Source organism: Hippocampus guttulatus, chromosome 15 (genome assembly GCF_054856545.1).
Source record: "Hippocampus guttulatus isolate MCC_2025c chromosome 15, RoL_Hgut_1.0, whole genome shotgun sequence".
Taxonomy (NCBI): domain Eukaryota; kingdom Metazoa; phylum Chordata; class Actinopteri; order Syngnathiformes; family Syngnathidae; genus Hippocampus; species Hippocampus guttulatus.
Window position 1 is genome coordinate 11,906,193 of NC_141275.1, and position 20,356 is coordinate 11,926,548.

Genomic DNA, 20,356 nt, shown 5'->3' on the forward strand with positions numbered 1-20,356 from the left:
AAAAGAGGATGGCTCTTGGTACTGGCTCTGTCTTAAAAACCAAAGACCAAATCTGAAACTTCCGTGTGCTTTGGATCTGACTTTCAGCAGTCATATCAAATCAATGAGTAAAACAGCCTTTTACCAGCTGAAAAACATATCCATGCTGAAGGTTTAGCATATGTAGTATGTGTTCTACAAACTTAGATCAATTAGTGGAGTCCAGGATCCTGTCCCAGTTCAGCGTCGTTTGTATGGGAGCCTCGCGTGGTCACAAGTGGGAATTGCAACGCTTTTTCAAACGTAGGAATAAATGGCTGTCAAGACTCGTTTACCAACTGCAGACCAAACGACGGCATCCTAGATCCTTTCAATTATATCTGCTTCAAATACATTTCAGTATTTACATGTCGTCCACAGTATGTTTAAAACGTCGATGTCGTGAGATAACTCATCGCTCGTTTATAAACAAAGTCACGTGACGCCCGCGTATCTCTTGAACGTCTCGCGTTTTATCGCGAACATAGAATGTTTACAAAAATATTTGCAGGGAATTTCGAAGGGATGGGTGCAGCCACCTTCATATTTGTCCCGCATTTGCGTGTGCTTATTTTCACGCATAGCGAGAATATTCCTGATATCGACCGCGGTTGTGCGGCGTGCGCTCGTGCGCGGGGGCAGCCCCTTCAGAAGGCATGCATCAGGCAGGCGGTCTGCTGAAAAATTTGCGTGGGAGTTCCCTTCAAAGCCCCCTCCCTCTTCCTCCCTGGCGGTCTCTCCCTCCCTCTCCCGTGCATCCTCCCCCACAGCAGCAGCAGCAGCAGCAGCAGCAGCTTAGCCCAGCATCCTGCTTTCTCCAGTATCCAGCATCCATCCACCCGAGCCTCGGAAAGAAGCAGCATCAAGTCCTACCCTGGCACAGCCGCTCCGACCCACGGAGGAGGAAGAGGAGGAGAAAGAGGAGGAGGGGGGACTCATCCTCACCATCCGAGTGATGCCACAGCATCAATTGCATTCGGAGCAGCAGCGCTGAGAGTTGATCTTGTATTTCAGCGCGTTCGGGAAAGAGGGAAGCGTTTCCAGACAGCCGCAAACTGCCCATGAAGATGTCCAACGCTGACATCGTCCTAAACGCCGCCGATCGGGTGGTGAAATGTGAGTAGAACCCCCACAAAATAAAGCCTTCATTTTGCCTCGAGATATTACATAACATCTTGGCTTTTCGCTTCTTGTGCCATGGCGTGAACGTGGCCTCTATTTTTTTCCCCCTCCCTATCCACGTAGTCGTGCATCCGTGGTGCATTCGCGGCCGTCAAGTTGTCTGTTTTTTTTTTTTTTTAATGTTGACAAACAATCCTATTTTCTAGCCAGCCTACACGAACTCAGACGAGCACGGCTGCGTAGGGTGATATGGGTGTATACATTTTAAAAACGCAATCATGTATTTTTTATGTTTGTTCTCAGCTGTCATCATTTGAATGTGCTTGGAGGGAGGTTGGTGGTGGTGGTGGGGGGGGGGGGGAACAGCTGAATGCTGAGCTCCTGCTCGAAGATGGGGCAGTGATGCAGCAGGATTTTGACGGGGTGGAAGAACAAGAAGGTGGCATGGAATTATAAATGAACAATAATTGACTCGTATCTGTAATTGTATGCTCATCCAAGGGCTGACAAAAGATGCATGAGCGGGCGAAGGCTGCAGGACATCCACCGTGGATGCAAGCAAAGTCTGATCAATGCAGGATGATGAAGTACGCACAGTTGTGCCATAACTAATAACTCATTTTTTCCATGGACCCGCTCAGGGTACGCCAATGTATTCACTAGCATTATTAGCGCGATGGCTGCGCAGCTCACTCAGGATCAGCAACTTTTGCACTTGAGTTGACGAGTCTTGTACAAAGAATGAGATGAAATTTAGATAGCAGCACTGTAGATGTTCCAAGTCCATATCTCTCCATCTTTGTACAAGTACAGCTTAAAAAAAATACTTGACGCACCGAGTGCCTTACTACCACAATGACCAATATTAAAGGGTGGGAAGATTTTACATAAATGACAATTTAGATGAATTACTGTATGCCGTCGTTTGTTATTGCCACACCATAACATGGGCTACCCTAGATTCTAACTTGTGCACTTCATCACACAGTTGCTGACACATCGTTATATTTGTGCTCGAGGCGCATGATTCATCTGTGTAAAATCCCCTCAATTTGATGTTTTGCAGAAGCATGTCTCATTAAATCCTCCATTGCTTCAAACTTGCAATCCGTTGAGGCCATCATGGGTTCCAGTAGACAAGCGCCTTCAAAAATAATAAAAATAAAATTGTCCCTTCACATAGATGAAAACGTTCGGATTTGATTGACACTGCCAAAGACGTATTTGTTTAAGTTGTGACATTGTAATGAGACAGAATATTCATATTTTCTGCCTTACCAATTCCGAAATAAATAAATCTCTCGACCACGTTTTTATTTTTCAAAGGGACGATTTTTTGAATTTGTTGGGGTACCTAAAGTAGGTTAATATGTCTGACAGTGTCATTGCCCAAATCATATTTCAAATTGGACAATTTCTTAGCAGGCATATGGGTATTTTTGACAGATTTGGTAACAATACATTACAAGTGATTTATTCATTTCTGCTTTCAAGCTAACGATATACTGCTTAAATTTATTCTTTTCTTCCTCATTCAAACAAACTAGGATTGTGCTTGGATATAACACTTTTTACATTTGAAATGTGTCCTCCCAGTTTCATTTCAAAAAGGTATTTCACGACTAGTTCGGTCTGGAAAATCTAAAGATGGATACAAAAAGCACCATTGTGTCACTTAGGTGATAAAAGCAGATGATTTTGATTCGTCGAGACAGTCGTTGTATGTGGCCCGTGCAGCTAACTACTGACGACAAGCCAGTTTTTTTTATCCCCCCCAAGTGAAAGTACTCCAAGTTCATACCATCTCTTATTTCGATTCCACATCCTTAATGTGACAGAAGAAACAGAATCTAAATGCATTATCCGCTGGCCTGTGTGCACTTTGTTTTGCAAGGGGACGAACACCACTGTGGTGCGGGGAATGGTGAGGCATATCCAGGCCAGTTACGCTGGGGGCTCTTAGTAAGCTACTGTGTGTAAATGAAGGCGTTTTAGTCAAAATGGGTCATGTAGGTCATTATGAAGCAATATGTATTGGAAAAAATGTCATTCTCCCCCCCTCCCCCAAAAAGAAGAAGAAGAAGAAAATACATCAGAATTCAACTCCGTGTCCGAAGTGTTTTTCTATTAAGGTGTCATCCATAGTTATGAACCCACCCAGTGGCGGTCCGAGCTTGACTGGCACCCTGTGTAATGCCCCCCCCCCCCCTTGAGAAATGCTTGACCTCAAGTGAGCTTTTTCTCTACCGTATTCAAGCTTTGAAGTGGAATTTCCTCTACAGAGCGCAACTCCACAAGAGGACACACATTCTCAATAAGCCAATGATTGACAAGTCCCAATTTTTTTTTTTAACTCGGCGCGCTTTGCCCGCCACCCTTGCAACGTCAGCCTATGTGGCTTCGCATGGTGCGCAACGCAGTGCACATGCCTGAAACCACCAGTAGACCCTTCCATGGTCATGATCCAGCAATACTCAGATTTGGCAATTCACATTTGATTCCTCCCACACAAATCACATGTCGAAGATATGGAGTCGCTCATGTCCGTCTAAGTTAATTGCTTCACTCGAAAACGGACACCGTCTCATTAGACGTAGCCAAGAAGCCATTCAGCATTTCCTGACCGAACTCAAGATTGCTCATTAGCAACGCAACGCTGCCTTATGGTGTCTTTACCCTGCGCGTTTTGAAAAACATGTCACTTGACAGCGGCGTGAGTTGAAACTCCTCGATATGGCCTCCGATGCAGATACAGCAGTTGATGTGCTTTTTTTTTTTTTTTTTTTTTCCAGCAGCGCATATGAGAATGCCAAATGTAGTTTTCTGCGTCGGCACTGGCCCGACTCCAACAGTCAGCTGCTGCTTGCTTCTGCTGCTGCTGCTGCTGCTGCTGCTGTTGCCCGGCAACATACAGTATTTCATAGTTTGACTCCGCTGCTCGGGCGCTGAGCTGGAGTCAGCTTCTTTCGTCTCTTCACTGTACATCGGGCTGTGGGTTTGTGTGCGTTGCACAGCATAACACTGTGTCGATCTGGGTTATTGTTCCGTGGAGGGGGGCGGGGGGGGGGGGGCTTCATGAAAATATGAGATAATGCATGTAGCCTATGTACAGGTACTAAATTTGTCCTTTTGCGACAAATGGTAATGCTTACGGAGGTTGTTGGCTATTGATTTTATTCAGTCACGTCATACACTGCACGTCGCGCAGTTCTCCCCAAAACTCCAAATTCAATGATGACATCACTCGAGTCAAACTTCCAACACTTGTGTGCGTTTGTGTACGTATGTGTGTGCTGACAGTGCAGACAATGTGTGCCGCTAATGTGTCAAAACGCACGTCGCCATCACAGATGCACACTGCGAACATTCCCCACCCCTCCTCTCCCTCCTCCTCCAATTAAAAACACTTGCTGCCGCTTGCCTCATTATCCCGGGAGCGGCGACTTTGAGAGTTCTCTAGCCTCGCATTCATTATTAAAGAACATGTTGATCATGTTCACTTTAAGCTTTGAGGCACGTTCCTTTTTCTTCCCTTCGCTTGGCTCTGCCCAAGGCCCCGACAGCTCGCCTTCGCGGGGCTCAAATCTGGCAGGCAAACTAACTGCCGATTTGGTGAACGTGCACTAGGCGTGCGCGTTATCAGTGGAGGAATTTGCAACTTTGCAATCATCTGTCTTATTTTTCCATTCATCTGAATTATTTACAGCGGCCCCGTGTCGAAAGAGTCTCTCCGTTAAGCCTGATGATCTATAGATTAACGTCAATACACGGAGCCTGAAAGCCCGTCGTCACAGCGCGCAGGGATCAACTCCACATCTGATAAATAACCTTTCCTGACACAGAATAATGATCTCTTTTTCACATTTTCGCAGCCAGTTTGTAGGCTAGGTAACAGGTGCATTTTAATGGCCACGGGATTCTGCATTCCAGAGATACTGTTGGCTATATTGAGCACATGGTCATGTTAGTCGAATATTTTTTTTCCCCCTACATTAGTGCTCATAATGCTCATATAACATTCTATTTATTGAAAGGTGTTTGTCATATTTTGCCTTCGCCTTCTTCTACTAAGTGAAGAAACCAAGACACTCAAAGCTCAAAGTATGTTGCTTTGATTGTGCACGGGTAGCTAAGGAAATATCCAGCAGTCTATTTCAAAGCCTGTCACCATTTGAAAAACAAATCTTTACTTCTACGTATTCGAGAAGAATTATTGTGCCAGCCATAGTTTTGAATAATTTACCGTTTGGGTCCGCAAATGGATTTATTGTCCTTGTGCATATTAAACAAGCCATATTTTTAGAGTCGATTGCACATGCTGCGTACAACAAATGTATGTCGCTGTTGTGTTTCGCCTTCGGCGAAAACGTGCACGAGGTTTCCGCGTGGTTATCCGTCTCGCTCGCTCTCGAGTGGAGTTTGCGGCGAGTCTCACTTTTCGGTGCCAAAATTGATTTTGATGTCCCGTGTATCTGTTGGTCCCCAGCTGTCCCCTTCCCCCTCAGCCACCGCCTTACCATGAAGGAAGTGTTCGACTGTGAAGGGAAACCCCGAGTGGATCTCCTGAAGGCCCACCTTACCAAGGAGGGCCGCGTGGAGGAAGCCGTGGCGTTGCGAATCATCAATGAAGGAGCGGCAATCCTGCGCCAGGAGAAAACCATACTGGACATTGAGGCGCCGGTCACAGGTAGTTTTGACATTAAGAAACGGCAATGACACACACACACATGCACAAAAGTGGTAGCTATCAAAACTGTATGGTGAACCCAGATGGGGGGGGGGACCACTCAAGTGATGCAAAAAGGACTAGAACCACTAAGATTTTCAAAGACGGAAAAGAAAAAACAGCGGTTGTTGAATGGATTTTTTTTTTAATGGATTAGAAAAAAAAGACAAGAAATCAGTAACGGAAAGAAAGGGCGCGAGCAACGCGGTTCATTCAAGGCTTTCAACTGTCCATCGGTGTGAATGTTTGTCCATTTTGAGGGAAAATGTCCAACAGATCAGTTCTGCAGACTTTTCAAGTAACGCAGCTGTGCTAAATCGGGTACCTGCTAGTCTGTTTAGCCGCAGCGAGAGCGTGTGACATTTTGATGTCTGTTGCAACTACCCGGCGTATCAAGTTAAAAGGACGTTTGCTAAAATTGCGACATCTCCAAAATGTTGGCAGCGTCTGAGTCTGCCACTGCCTCCCTCTGATCAACCTAAGTTGTGGCCTAGTTTTAGTCCATGCCGAACATGCCAGAAAGACATTTTTATTCTGGGCATACAGTCATCAAGGGATTTTTTTTTCTTTTTTTTGTAGCTTCAAAGTCTGACCAATATATTTAGCCACTCACCATGTTGACACAAAAATTTTTTTTTTACAAAGGATGGAAAGTATCAACTGTCAGTGCTTTGGAACCGTACGTAAAATTGAGCAAACGTCATTTCCCGCAAACAATTATTTTGTTGAGTCGCCTTTTGTTGAGGATTCAATTCATCGTCTTTGTTGTTTAACTGAAAAGGATGCCACACAAGTTTAGTTAGGTAAGCGGAAGCTTTCGCTAAGGAGTATGAAATATGGACGATGGACCAACTGGCGCATACGGATGTTGATCGCAACCATCGGTCACCTGAAGCTTCAGTTGTGTGTCCATTAGGGGTGGACGTCGACAGATTATTTCCTGGTCACTGTACTCATGCCGCTTGTGTCAGATCATACTGAGAGTTTTGAAAAATATAACAAAAACGTGCATGGGCATGCAGCGTGGATGTTTGCGTACATGCATGTGGATACGCGGTCGCATGTTCATGCGTGTGTGTGTGTGTGTGTGTTTGTGTATGATTGCTTTAGTCACACAAGCAGTCTCCCACGCACATCGCTCCAAGCTTTGAGTGGGCGAAGGCCACTGTGGAGCTGATAGGGGAGACGGGAAAAGAGAGAGGAGATGGGGTGGTGAGCAGGAGAGAGGGGGACACAGAGACCATAATGAAAAATTGAAGGCCACAAGGAAAAGAGATGTTGGTTTGCAATGCAGAGTCGTACAGTGCTCGATTGGAGGGGGGGGGGGGGGGGCCAGTATGCATCTCCCTCTTGAAAAGGGTCTTGTTTCTCTTAGGCGGACAACGGCCTTTCGGCCAAAAAACATTTCTTACAAATACAAATTTATATCCGCTCATATAATTTCTTAAACTCATAACATTCCACACAACAGTGCAGTATGAAAGCGATGAGAAAGCAAGCTGAATTCTGAAAAAGAAAAAAAAAAAGTGCAGCGGCAAATGGTGACGAAGCAACTTCCAGTGAACATTACAGAAATATTCAGGACAAAATGAATAGCATCCAGCTCAGCTATTCATTATACAAGTGAGCATTTTTTCCCCCACAGAAAAAGGCTCATTCGTAGTAAGCTGACATTTTTTACGATCCTTGAAATACAGCATGAAATTTTTAGGTTGGACCATTTGGGGTCAACGATGAATCGCTGATTTGTTTGGATTTCAAAGCTAGCTTTACCATAGACAATAAGGGAAGTTGAAATGGTTCCAGAGTCCAAGTGCTGTCATCATAAAAGCGATGCAGAAGCTGACTAAAAGTTCATTTTCCTTGCATTGCTTTCCAGTTTGTGGGGACATCCACGGGCAGTTCTTCGACCTGATGAAGCTTTTCGAAGTGGGCGGATCACCAGCCACGACACGCTACCTGTTCCTGGGGGACTATGTCGACCGTGGCTACTTCAGTATTGAGGTGAAGAAAACAGTGGAAAATGACTCGTACTCTTATAAGCTGGCGTTTTGTAACTTACCGAACAAACACTTTGTTTGCATTTTTTTTGTCTCGACAGTGTGTTTTATATCTTTGGTCACTGAAAATCCTCTATCCAAAGACACTATTTTTACTGCGTGGAAATCATGAATGTAGACATTTGACAGAATATTTCACCTTCAAACAAGAATGTGAGTACCCCTCAGTGTTCATTGTGCACAGTGCATTGAGTATTTTTCATATTAACCCTTTCAGGGACAGCGATTACTACAGTGGACATCTTCTCATGCTATCAGGTTACAGGGTGCATGAAAGGGTTAATGTCACATTTGATGTGGGGCATGTTGGGTCCAGGTCGTTCAGCCTTGACAGCGCAAATGAGTAGAATTGAATGGACTAAAATCACATCGCATTGCATATGTGCCATCCTCCATTTTCTTCTTTCTTTCATGACTACTGCAGGCGTTAGGTTCCGTAGTGGATCGGAGACATCACACGTACGGCTAATTTTCCTTCCTTTGCTCGGCAGGTAAAATCAAATATTCGGAGCAGGTGTACGACTCATGCATGGATGCTTTTGACTGCCTTCCTCTGGCTGCGCTCATGAACCAGCAGTTTCTGTGCGTCCACGGCGGACTCTCACCTGAAATACACACCTTAGATGATATTAAAAAGGTAAGACCGCCGCGGGCGATATCGCAGCCGCGGGCAGATTTTTTTTTTTTTTTTTTTTTGTCTCATGAATCGAGTGTCTCTGCCCGCCTGTCGTGTCAAGTTGGATCGGTTCAAGGAGCCACCGGCTTTCGGGCCCATGTGTGACCTGCTGTGGTCGGATCCTCTGGAGGACTTTGGCAACGAGAAAACGCAGGAATATTTCAGCCACAACACAGTACGAGGCTGCTCCTACTTTTACAGGTGAGCTTACCACAACCCTGTCACGAATGCGGCTTCAGTTTGAGTTCATTTCTGTCCTCCACAATGTGATCCACACTAATGTACTCTGTAAGGCGAATTATTTGGACTCCAGTGCATCTTCTCCGAGGTCCAGAAATTGTTCATGCATCGGTGCAAAGTTACTATTGACCATTTGCACCTTGGCTATGGCCAGGATCTCCAGTACTTAAGTTGTTTTTTGTTTTTTCCCCAAATTAAAAAGTGACCAGAAATGAGCATAGGATTGGGAACATGGAATGATTAACTCATTCACTCCCAAAGACGTTTTTAAACGTCTTTTCAGACTTGGTCTAGACTTGGCTGGTACTGAATGAGTTAAGATATACGAGTTGATTGAGCAGATCTTAAGAAGCGCACGTTCGACAGAAATTGAGAGTCGAGCCTCTATTGTGGACATGGCGTGGCGATGAGAGTCGGCGGCCGTTGGGGTGAAACTCTTTTTTTTTTTTTTTATGGCGGTTCAGAGCATTTTACCTCCTATCACACAAGGTCAGAATGTGCAGAATGATTTCAAATTCATATATTCACGTCATATATCAGTCCGGAAATTGAATAAGAATATATGACCCATCAGATGAAATAGTGGGACAGAAGGGTTCAGTGTAGATATTTCACTTTGTGCCTTGGAGATCCAATGATTGTATTTGATGTCAACGTCCCAAGAACTTCGTAGGAAATCGACCACAAGCCCACTTTTATCCATTAATACTGAACCGTTTTGCAATATGACCTACAGCACAACCTGTTGTCATTATAAAAAAAAAAAGAGAGAGTTAGCGACGTCAATCTACATGCATCACTATGATACAGATGTAAAAATAAGTTAACCACTTTTAATATTCAGCCGTAAGAACAATAAAAGACTGCACTTTCGTTCAGCATTGCATCCCTGCCACCTCAACACACACACACACACACACACACACACACAAACACACAAACAATGCTCTGTAGTTATAAACGAGCCAAACGGCGGATGACTTCTGACGTCGAAGTGTATGTTTATCGTCCTCCTTGCCGAGTAGCCAGCAAAGAATATGCCTCGGTGAGAGCACCGCTCGTGAAGATGATAATGCGGAGGAGCCTGCAACGTAATTGTCATTTACCGCCTGTGACCTTTTACCACGTTACTATTTTGCCGGCGTTAGGACGGAAGAAGCATTCCCTTGGGCTCGATGGCCAATGCAACATAATCGCTTCCTTAAATATAAGAAGCCCTTAATGAGTGGAGGGAGAACGATGTGAAAAGTCAATCAATACTACGTATGGTACAATATAGTCATCTCACCTTCGTCAAGCAAGTTCCCAAAGCGGGCGTAACGTGACCATGACACTCAAACGAGCACGACTTGCAGTATTATTTGACTTAGCAAAAATCAATACACATAAAATCGATTTGAAATAGCCGTGAATTTGTAAATGTCGCATGTGTCTTGATTTGGCTTTTGCTGTTCGTGCGTTCTCCCTATTGCAGCAAAAATGACACTTCTCGTGGCATACGTCTAATTTGTCTTGATTGTTCTTGAAGGGAAAAAAAAAACGTCATCAATTGAACAATGTATTTATTGTTGTTTATTGAGAGGGGCAAAAATATTTGAAAACGCTTTAGTATGATGCAATCCACGACCAACATAACCAACTCGATGGCATTGACAATCAAAACTTGGCCTTATTATTATTGTTGGAAAGATGGAATATGAAATACAGTTCCAGCAATGGATCTAATTAGATCCAGTCTATGTATCACGAAATGAGTGCATATACAGTATTATATGATGAATTTTGATGAATAGTCATCTTCTCGAAGTCATAAAAAAAATGTCTCACTTTACTACGCAATATTTGAGCCTGTCTGATATCGTGGTATCGTGTTGAAAATGTTACATATTGCTCATCTTTGTCAGTGTTGGAAAATTAAGACTCCACAGTCATTTCAAGGATGAACAATCGATTCTTTTATGTTCATTCCAGACAAGGTAACTTGAGCATCACTGCATGAGCAACCAGCCACACCCACATGTTGACATTTATCCGAAAATGCTACTTTTTTTTCCCCCTCCATTGAGAGTCAAGGCTAGTTCATTGCATCGTGTACATCGAGACAAACGAAGGCAATGACCAGCGGGCTAACTGATCAATTTTATGACTGTGTTTGCAGCACAGAACTTCCATCTCTGTCTCTCTCGCTCAATCTCACTTGTCAGATTTCTCACTTGCGCTCCCTCTCACTCGCAGGCTCACCGACACATAATTTCACAAAGGAGGGAAGAAATGTGAGCCGCAGGCAGGCAATGTGTGTGCGTGTGTGTGTGTGTGTTTTTCTCTGACGAATCAATAGAAACCGTTGGAGTGAACAGAAAATAATCAAGTACATGTTGTACTTTGGGATGTTTGTTTCCTGCTTTAATAAGCATTCTTTATTCAAGACCAAAAGGCTAAGACAAACACGAGCTCAAATAAATGCATTGTCATTGTTTCAATGTTTTTGATTTGGTTTTTTTAAACACTAGTTGAGTCCAGCATTTTAGATTGTCTCATCAGTGCTCACTATCAGCCGTTGCGGAGCAGTGAATGTATCCATGTGAGCGCAGCTATTTCTGTAATTTATATATGGGCCACCTTGGGAACGTTCGCCATGTGACCTAGATAAAAGAGGGATGGCACAGTTTTGCCAGGTGCTCAGGGCACAGCGGGCTCCTTGTTTTCCTTCCAGCGCAAACCTTGAAGCGTTTAAATATTTCAAACGCTTGTGAAAGTTTGATGGCTGCGTGGATAGGCAGCGGCGAAGTGCCGGAGGAGAGGAAGATGATGGGAGGCGTGCGCAACATGCTGCGTTAGATTCCAAAGTGACTGGAATTTAACAATTGATGACGATCGGTGTAAAGTCAATTAGTCACTTGAGTCACTTAGAAGGAAACATTCAGCCAGTGCCATTTCATACAACCAAGACTGGTTCTGCCGCTAAAGTCCGACACAACCTCTTCCAAGTTGCTCTGCTTTCAAATGAATATGGACAGACTAAATAAGCAGTAAACAGCTGAAACTGTTACTGTCAAAACATTTCGTGACTCTGTCAACTTCTGGCTTTATGATTATCATCAGTTCTCACACCAAAAAGCAAAACCCACTCGTGAAATGAAATCGTTGAGATGACTTTAGAGGCTTCACCAATTAGCAATCTACATCTATATGCTAACATGCTTCATGCCAATATTTCCGTGCAATTATGTATGCAATGAAAAACATGGCGGCTTTTAATGAAATGCATCGCAGTCGCAACTCTAAATTGAATACATTAGCGAGCAACAAGCAACGAAAGCCCTGTGGAGTCATAGACGTGTCATGTTGCCTCCACTCTTTTGGCTGATGCCTTCATCTGGAACATGTTTCGAAAATGTTAGCTGGATTATCTCCATGCTATTGTAACATCAATTGCAACAATTTCAGCGTGGGATGATATGCCGGTACAAGTGACTGATCGTGCCAGATGTAAGACTGGTTGTCTGTCTTGTTTTTGGGGGGGGGGGTTTATATGGCACAACTAAAAGGGCAACAACACGGAATCAAAAGCCATTACTCATCAATATATAATCTTTGTTTGAAACCCGAGGGCTTGAAGATGTTCAAAATGACATAACGCCTTTCACGGTGTTGCATAACAGCTGTGTTGAGAGCTGCTCTGTGGTGCATCATATTTATAATGCAGCATGGAAGCATTTCAATTGTCAGACCTTCCTCCTGAAGGAGTCTCAACCGCAGTCTACAAGTCCTGGTCCTAAACTGTGACTGGAGATCTTCACATAATAATACCACGTTTAAAAAAAAAAAAAAAAAGGTTTTTGTTTTTTTTTTTCAATGCAAGACCTCATTATCAATTGGACTTGGATATGTATACATTAGCCACTGAAAAATATTATACGCAATGCAGTTTTTTATTTGTAGTGATTGGAGCACCTCATTTTCTCTCAGGTAATAACTGGGTGGCAGGAAGCTGTGAGTGCCACTTGCTGGGCTATTTTGTCTTGTTTGAGTAGCAGTTGCATTCTTTTTTTCTTTTTTTTCCTCCACATGCTTGCATCATCCTCTGCAAGTGTTTCATTAATATATTTATGAGCGATATATTTCGTTGTATCTACGACTGGGTTGTTTTATAATCACTAACCTGACATTCTGTTGTGTGATATGATATGAGACATCAAAACAGTTTCATGTCCCCTGATTGATTTAATTTGAACGATTTGGGATTCCGGGACAAGAGCTGAATGGGCCAGGAGAGCACAGTATGAATCAAAGGGTTTGGATATTTATGTGTGGTGTTCCCCAGGGGTCAATGTTGGAACCAATACATTTACACCTGTAAATAAGTATCTGAAATGTTCAAATTCATATTTTATGCTGATGACGCGAGTGAAAATGTACATATTTGTTATTAATCAAAAACAAAGAATACTAATTTCATTATATTTGGAAACTGTAAATCAAATAGTCAGGTTGAGGTACAATTAGAAAGGGGAAAAACATGGACTACACAAATTATTTAGTTTATTAATAGTGACTCGATTAGCTGGAACTCTCATTCAATCGGGGTGACTTCAAACTTCAGTTTTTCCACATTTTCTTGTCTAACAACCGTCCAATGCAATTTCAATTTTATTCAAAAAAATATTATGATTGTTGTGTTAACATGTTTTTCTTTTCAGTTATCCAGCTGTTTGTGAGTTCCTACAGAGCAATAACCTATTATCAATTATCCGAGCGCATGAGGCACAAGATGCAGGGTAAGTTCTCACTGTGCTTTATGGAGACACATCAAAAGACCAAACTGTGCATTTAAAAAAGTCATTCTTATTTGTTGGTGTTGTTGTTGCTCACTACCAGTTACCGGATGTATCGTAAAAGCCAGACCACAGGATTCCCATCCCTCATCACCATCTTCTCTGCACCAAACTACTTGGATGTTTACAACAACAAAGGTGAGCAAATTTCTTGTTTGCGTTTAAATTTCAATTTGAGGTTTCATTTTCCTCTTTGACCCAACGTGCAGACTCTTCATCAAATGGTTTCTGATTTGGCAGATGCGGCTCTTGTATTCGATGTCATGAGATTGTGGCGGTGTGCCTAATGCTGTGGCCACTGAGCATATGCTGCAATATAGTAGCTTACAGCTTGTGAACAAGACATAGGAATACATCAGGAAGCCCCCCGTGTGTTGGTGCTCTCAGATCTTGCGTCTTGCTTGCCATTGGCTGTGGGATATGGGGAGCGTGGGTGGGACCGTAGGCAGGCTGACTACAGTATCACCAGGTGGCTTTATGCCTCTTGAAGTATCAGAGTCAGTGTCAGCTGGCCTCAGTTATGCCTTCTACTGGCTGTTTCCTGCTTAGCTCTACAGGAAAGTTTTTGCTCGTCAACACCAGATTAGTTACTGTCAAATTATGGCCATATGTCTCTCGAGGGTGCAATTTACAGTCATGAAATTTGAGGTCAAGTCATCGCTAATCCTCTAAGGCAAGCATTGCTTATGTCGTGTAGCAGTGATCTCCAACCACTGGAAGTGATCATATGTCACATGATGGGTCAGATTATTATGATTCATTGACTACAAAAAATGCATCTTTGTTCATATCTATCCTAGCGAGGCGTAGTGATAGGCCGAACAATGAAATGTTCTTCCACTCGATGGCATAAGGTACAATTCACCCGTGTCCCCACCTGTTGCCGTGGATTCAATAGAATAATAGCTTTGTGTTCAATGAAACGGGTGAAGATCATCAAGATGGTTGTTATTTCAGCATACAGTGGAGCCTTGAGCGCTTTTCAGTAAACGACTCAGTTTTTTTTGTTTGTTTTTTTTGCGTTGACATGTGAGCAAATAATTGAATTATGAGCGAGCAACAGTTCGAACTGTTCAATGCCACTCCCAGTCGAAGTAAACATAGTGTACAAAGAGGAATCCATCATGTGTATTTAAAACAATGTAGCTTTGCCTTAGGAAAGTTCCCTTAGCTTTATGAGAACAAAAATGCAGTACACCGAATAATCCTCTCAACAATGGGTACTTGGTCAAAAATGTTGGAGCAACACCTGTAGACAGACACTATCGCAATACTCCCGTATATATGCTGTGCGAAAAAGCTATCTTGCCAGAATTTCTTTTCGGCGGGGAGTGGCATTATTCACATGCTGCTGCTTTTCTCCCAGCTGCTGTACTCAAATACGAAAACAACGTCATGAACATCCGACAGTTCAACTGCTCACCTCATCCCTACTGGCTGCCCAACTTCATGGACGTCTTCACCTGGTCGCTGCCGTTCGTTGGAGAGAAAGGTATGGAATGTGCCCGGTTTCCGCTTTGCTGCTTTTCTTTGTGCTTATGTAACGATCTGCTACCTCCATGGATCATTGCTCGATTTCCAAACCTCTTACCTACGCTCTGTTTCCTTCTCCCCTTAGTCACAGAGATGCTGGTGAATGTGTTGAGTATATGCTCCGATGACGAGCTAATGAATGATGAAGATGAGATATTCGACGGTAACTGTCCAATTTAGCAATGTTTGAAATGTGAGATGCTGTGATTTGTGACGCAAACGCAGACACGCCATGAGCTCTTGCAGGAGATGTCGTGCCATTTGTCAAGTAGCCCACGTTGAAAATTGAAGCAACACTCATATTTAGCTTTAAACGATGCCATTCTAAATATACATTTTCAGTCTGAATATGAATCTACAGTCGATTTTAAATGTAAATTTTAAACACATCTAAATGTTACTCCCTGTAAAATGGAATAAATGTCTCCTAAATTTGACACACCACAGAATTAAGTGTTGTCAACAACAAAATTTGACTGGTTAAAAAAAAAGTTTTTAAATGAGGCTTGAAAATGATCCTTTCTGTGGTCTCGAATCAATACAAAGCATCAGCGGCACTCACACATACATTTCTTGACAGCCAATGCAGCTGCTGCACGCAAGGAGGTGATTCGAAACAAGATCCGTGCAATTGGGAAAATGGCCAAGATGTTCTCGGTCCTCAGGTAATCACAGCATATAGTTTTGTATTATATCCATCATTTGTGGAACTTTTGTACACAATGAAGCAGCCAGTCAGCGGTAGAGGTGTTAACAGTCCAAGAAAGGGCAAGATATTTTCACCCATTTCAAAACGAGTTCAGACCATCTGATCCGTCTGATCTGTGATACCTGCAGAGAGGAGAGTGAAAATGTGTTGACGCTCAAGGGCCTGACGCCCACCGGCATGCTGCCGAGCGGGGTTCTCTCTGGGGGCAAACAGACGCTGCAGAGTGGTAAGTACAAGGCTGGAGAATAAGATTCCTTTCCGTACATTTTTGACAGATTTTCTTCTTTCGTGGTGATTTCAACTCAACGTCACCCTCTGAAGGGGTTCCTAAAAAATCTCTTTGGAGGCATCTGCCCCTGAGATCTTTAGTATAATTTCACTCCAATGTATTTTTTGTACACGTGCGCATACTCGCTGGTACCGAGCAGAAACTCCAAATGGTCCAAAGTATTTTTTATAAAGTCCATGATGTTTCATATTGATGTGTCCCTGCCATGCTCTCTCTTTTTGTTTGCCACTCTCCACGTTTTGATGATTTTTAACCTGTAGTTGACACTGATTCTCTCCAATCCACGTCAATGCATGGCGTACCCACCAAGTTTGACTCCATTGCTATCGTACATACGAATGGCATCCGACCTAACATTGAGCTGCCTTTTCAAGCGGGGGCTGCCCTTTTGACATTTGCATGGCTTTATCCGGAGTAACCTGCTCCCCTCCTCCTCCTCCCCCAGCCACCATTGAAGCCATTGAAGCCATCGAGACGAGTGATGAGGACGGAGAAGGTAAACCTGTGTGAGCCCCTCCCTCCCTTCAGCCTTCCCAAATCCTCCCAGCATATGGGTTTCCTCCTTCCATCTTCCCGGTCCACCTCTCAACCCCACACGAGCAACATTTCACACACATTATTGGTCAAAACATTGCTCCTTAATGGCTGCTTGTACGGCAAACGAGACGATACATTTGGGAGGCAACATTTATAAATGCTCAGTCAGTGTAACAATCAGCACACTTTGAGCTAAGAGACTTGGGAAAACATGGAGGGGTTTAGAAAGATACAAGACTGTTTCCAGCCTCACAGTGGAGATAAAGTAGATAGAGAACAACAGAAAATATCAGCAATAAATGCGAGTCTGATCCCCCTCCGTTTGTGTGCCGTGTTCCTCTCCTCCCCAGCCATCCGTGGCTTTTCCCCCCAGCACAAGATCACCAGTTTCGAGGAAGCCAAGGGCTTGGACCGCATCAACGAGCGCATGCCCCCTCGCAGGGATGGCGTCAACCACGTGGGTCACTCCATGGGAAAGATGAATATGTCCGAGGCGAACGGCACGGATGACAACAGCAACATCCAGTGAGCCTCGGTTGGTGATGGTGGTGGTTGTGGTGGAGCTAGGCAGGGGTAGTGGGGGGGGGCTCCGACCTTGCAGATATTCCACCCCCCCGCCCCCGTGCAGTGAGACGTTGCCAAATCGAAATTCAGGCCTCAGAACATAGAAACACAAACGGGCCCACATCAGAGAGACAGAAGGGGATCTGCAGCAAATGTAAAATGAGGAAAAAGGTCATTTATTTAGTGACGGAATGTGAAGGTTGAGGGGGGGCCTGAGGGCTGCCGTGTAGTTAAAAGTTGTCCGCTTGTTGTCCCCTCTCTCTGCTCAATTACAGACTGAACTAAGTCGGACATTGTTTCGCGGACACGTGACCGGCAAAAGGCAACATTTCAGTATCTGTGCCATGCAAATGATTTTATTCTTTTTTTTTTAATGTTTATATCAAGTCATTCACAGATTCACACCTTGAGGATATTTATCTTGCTTTGAGAGTATTATATCAGAACACCTTTCGTAGTGGGATTTTGTCTTGCAACAAACTGTTTTTGGCTACTTCAAAATGTGCCCATTCAAATTTTCCAAACCAATCTGCCCAAAAAAAAAAAAGACAAATAAATAAATAGTGTTAATAATGAAATGAAACTTTAGAGATCATGCTGTGTGGCGGTCATCTTTATTTGGATACAAACCATATTTGGTTACTTGAGCATATTTGGAGACGTACAAGTCAGAAGATGTCACAGGTAAATCATAATCAGACAATATTGTCACAACATTACAACGGAGGCTAATCATGACCTTTTTGGAAAAGTTAACAAAGGTAGAAAATGCCCCCTAACAATGAGGAATTCCCATGAAGTTGAATGGCTAATCTGTGTGGATTATTTTATTTATTTACCTTGTATTGATATATTTTTTTCTTGAAAGATGAGCATTAAAAAGTCACTGCAGTGTGAGATTAAACCTCCACATGACTCGCCGCCAGTCATCTCCTAGCAACTCGGAGGAGTTGAGGGCAGAAAAGTGGGGGATGGGAGACTTAATCTCCTCGGTATCTACAGTATCTATTAAGAGAATGTGAAAAGGGATGCATTTTTTATTTTTATCAAAGCCGTCCTCAAAGAGACATTTGCGCCTCTCTGCATCATTTGTGCTCACGTTGGCAACGCATGGCATTACCTCGCACATCCTCACTTTCTAGAAAGACAAAAAAATAATAATACTCGAGCATCCTCCTCCACTGAAGAAGCTTCAGCAATCACGCCTGCGTTGCTATAAAACAGAGACAAAGAAGGAAAGAGATTTGGGGGGGGGGGGGGGGGGGGTTATAATATATCCTGCTTGTCCAGCACTGCTCGAGATGTGTGCTGTCACTCAGGTGTGCATTTGCGCCTCATTTTTTTTCCACCCCCGCATATGAGTTTTAAATGTGTATTAGCTAAAGAAAGAACGTTATCAGTATGAGAAGTCGACAAATTTAAAGGTACATGTATTGTATTATCTTAAATTATAAGGGGCAGGGTCATTTATTGTTAAATGACGAATCTGACAGTGGAACTTCACGAAAGTGTCCACACTGTGATTAAAAAAAACATTTTTTTCCTGCAATTTAATAATTAAAAAATGACTAACTGCTTGTTTTATATAGAATTTGGAAAGTCACTAAAGTAGGAAGCCCGAACTTGAAGTAAAATGTTTCACATATTTAATTTTTTTTTTTTTTTTTTTTTTAACGTTAAAGAAAAGGGTGCAGTCTGTGACTCCGGGATGGACAAAACAGTGGTTTTTAAACACGGCATCAATGGTACGGAACGCATCAATGCATGCAGTTAAGTTCCTAATTGTAACGTGAGATTATAATTGTGATACTGTAGTCGTGATTCAAATAGTAAACTTGAATTATTTTATGATTAAATTCAATTTGTTGTTTCATTTGTCTTGTTTTATAAATTTGATAAATAGGCTTCCTTCTTGTTTTTGTCAATTTTTTTATGTTACTTATTACCTCTGCTTTTAATTTTATATTGAGTCGTCGTATGCAGGGATGCCCTTCACAGGTGTGAAGCCTTGTTTACATTTCTGTTGTACTGATGTACAGAACATGTTTAATAGTGTGAATGAATATAATCTCAGTGAAAAGCTACTTTCAGGCTGCCAAAGCATGATAGCATGGTTTTCAGATGTAAATTAATGGGACACCAAGAAAATCACGTGTCACACTTACGTTGAACAAGAAACTGTACTGGTTCTATTTACTGCTGATATTACCATTATTGTTACAATTTAATCTTATGGTTCTTTTCCTTCCTCTTGTTCTGGTTCTTGTATGGTCTACATGCATATTTTGACAAAAATAATGGATTTTATCTTGCATTTTTTTAAAAATATCTCTAGAGATATGTTTTGGCATTTGACTACCTAAATGATACACACATTGTAAGCATGCCCTATGGGACAAATCTCTCTCTATCGCTCTCTCTCTCTTTTTTTTTTTTTTACTATTGAATAAAATATGCATGAACAAAATCAAGTCACTCATTTTCCCATTCACTGAATATTAACCGTTTATCCCGATTTTGCGCCTGGCTTGGGAGAGAAATCAGATTTAGCTGTTTATCAGAAATCCAACCCTTACAAAGGGTGTGTGTGTATATGTGTGTGTGTGTATATATATATATATATATATATATATATATATATATACACACACACACATATATATATATATATATATATATATATATATATGTGTGTGTGTGTGTGTGCTCCATGTATTTGGAGCATATATATATGCTCCAAATACATGTGTCGCAAATATGTGTCGCAAATATACGAGCTTTATCAAGAAAAGAGATGCAAAAAAAGTATTTTAAACGGTATTCATTTCAGAGGAGGAAAACGGGCTCTCTCGTGGGCGCAGAATTGGACAACCTGACATTCGTGGCAGAAACGAGGATGCTTTTCAGCATTCAATGCAGTGTCATCTCCAGGCAGACTCGGAGCATCATCAATGAAAATTCTTCCTCCCCAATTCCATATGCCAGTCATTTGAATTGCACCCTGGGAGGGAAACCCTAATAGTACATTTATTATCATCCACCCTAAA

At 42.6% G+C, this 20,356-nt stretch overlaps 1 protein-coding gene across 2 annotated transcripts; it reads left to right on the plus strand.

The window, feature by feature from the left end:
• Positions 1-30: 30 nt before the first annotated feature.
• Positions 31-18,574, plus strand: LOC147193886 (protein phosphatase 3 catalytic subunit alpha-like). Of its 2 annotated transcripts, XM_086130731.1 has the most exons (14): positions 35-1,134; positions 5,627-5,827; positions 7,746-7,870; positions 7,968-8,079; positions 8,418-8,563; positions 8,664-8,803; positions 13,543-13,620; positions 13,721-13,815; positions 15,044-15,169; positions 15,296-15,373; positions 15,791-15,875; positions 16,048-16,145; positions 16,654-16,704; positions 17,096-18,574. In XM_086130731.1, exons 1-14 carry the CDS (start codon positions 1,080-1,082, stop codon positions 17,272-17,274), a joined length of 1,569 nt encoding a protein of 522 aa, XP_085986857.1. In that variant the 5' UTR covers positions 35-1,079; the 3' UTR covers positions 17,275-18,574. The 2 variants fall into 2 exon arrangements, with proteins under 2 accessions (XP_085986858.1, XP_085986857.1); XM_086130732.1 differs by lacking the exon at positions 16,654-16,704 and having other exon boundaries at positions 31-1,134.
• The last annotated feature ends 1,782 nt before the right edge of the window (positions 18,575-20,356 follow it).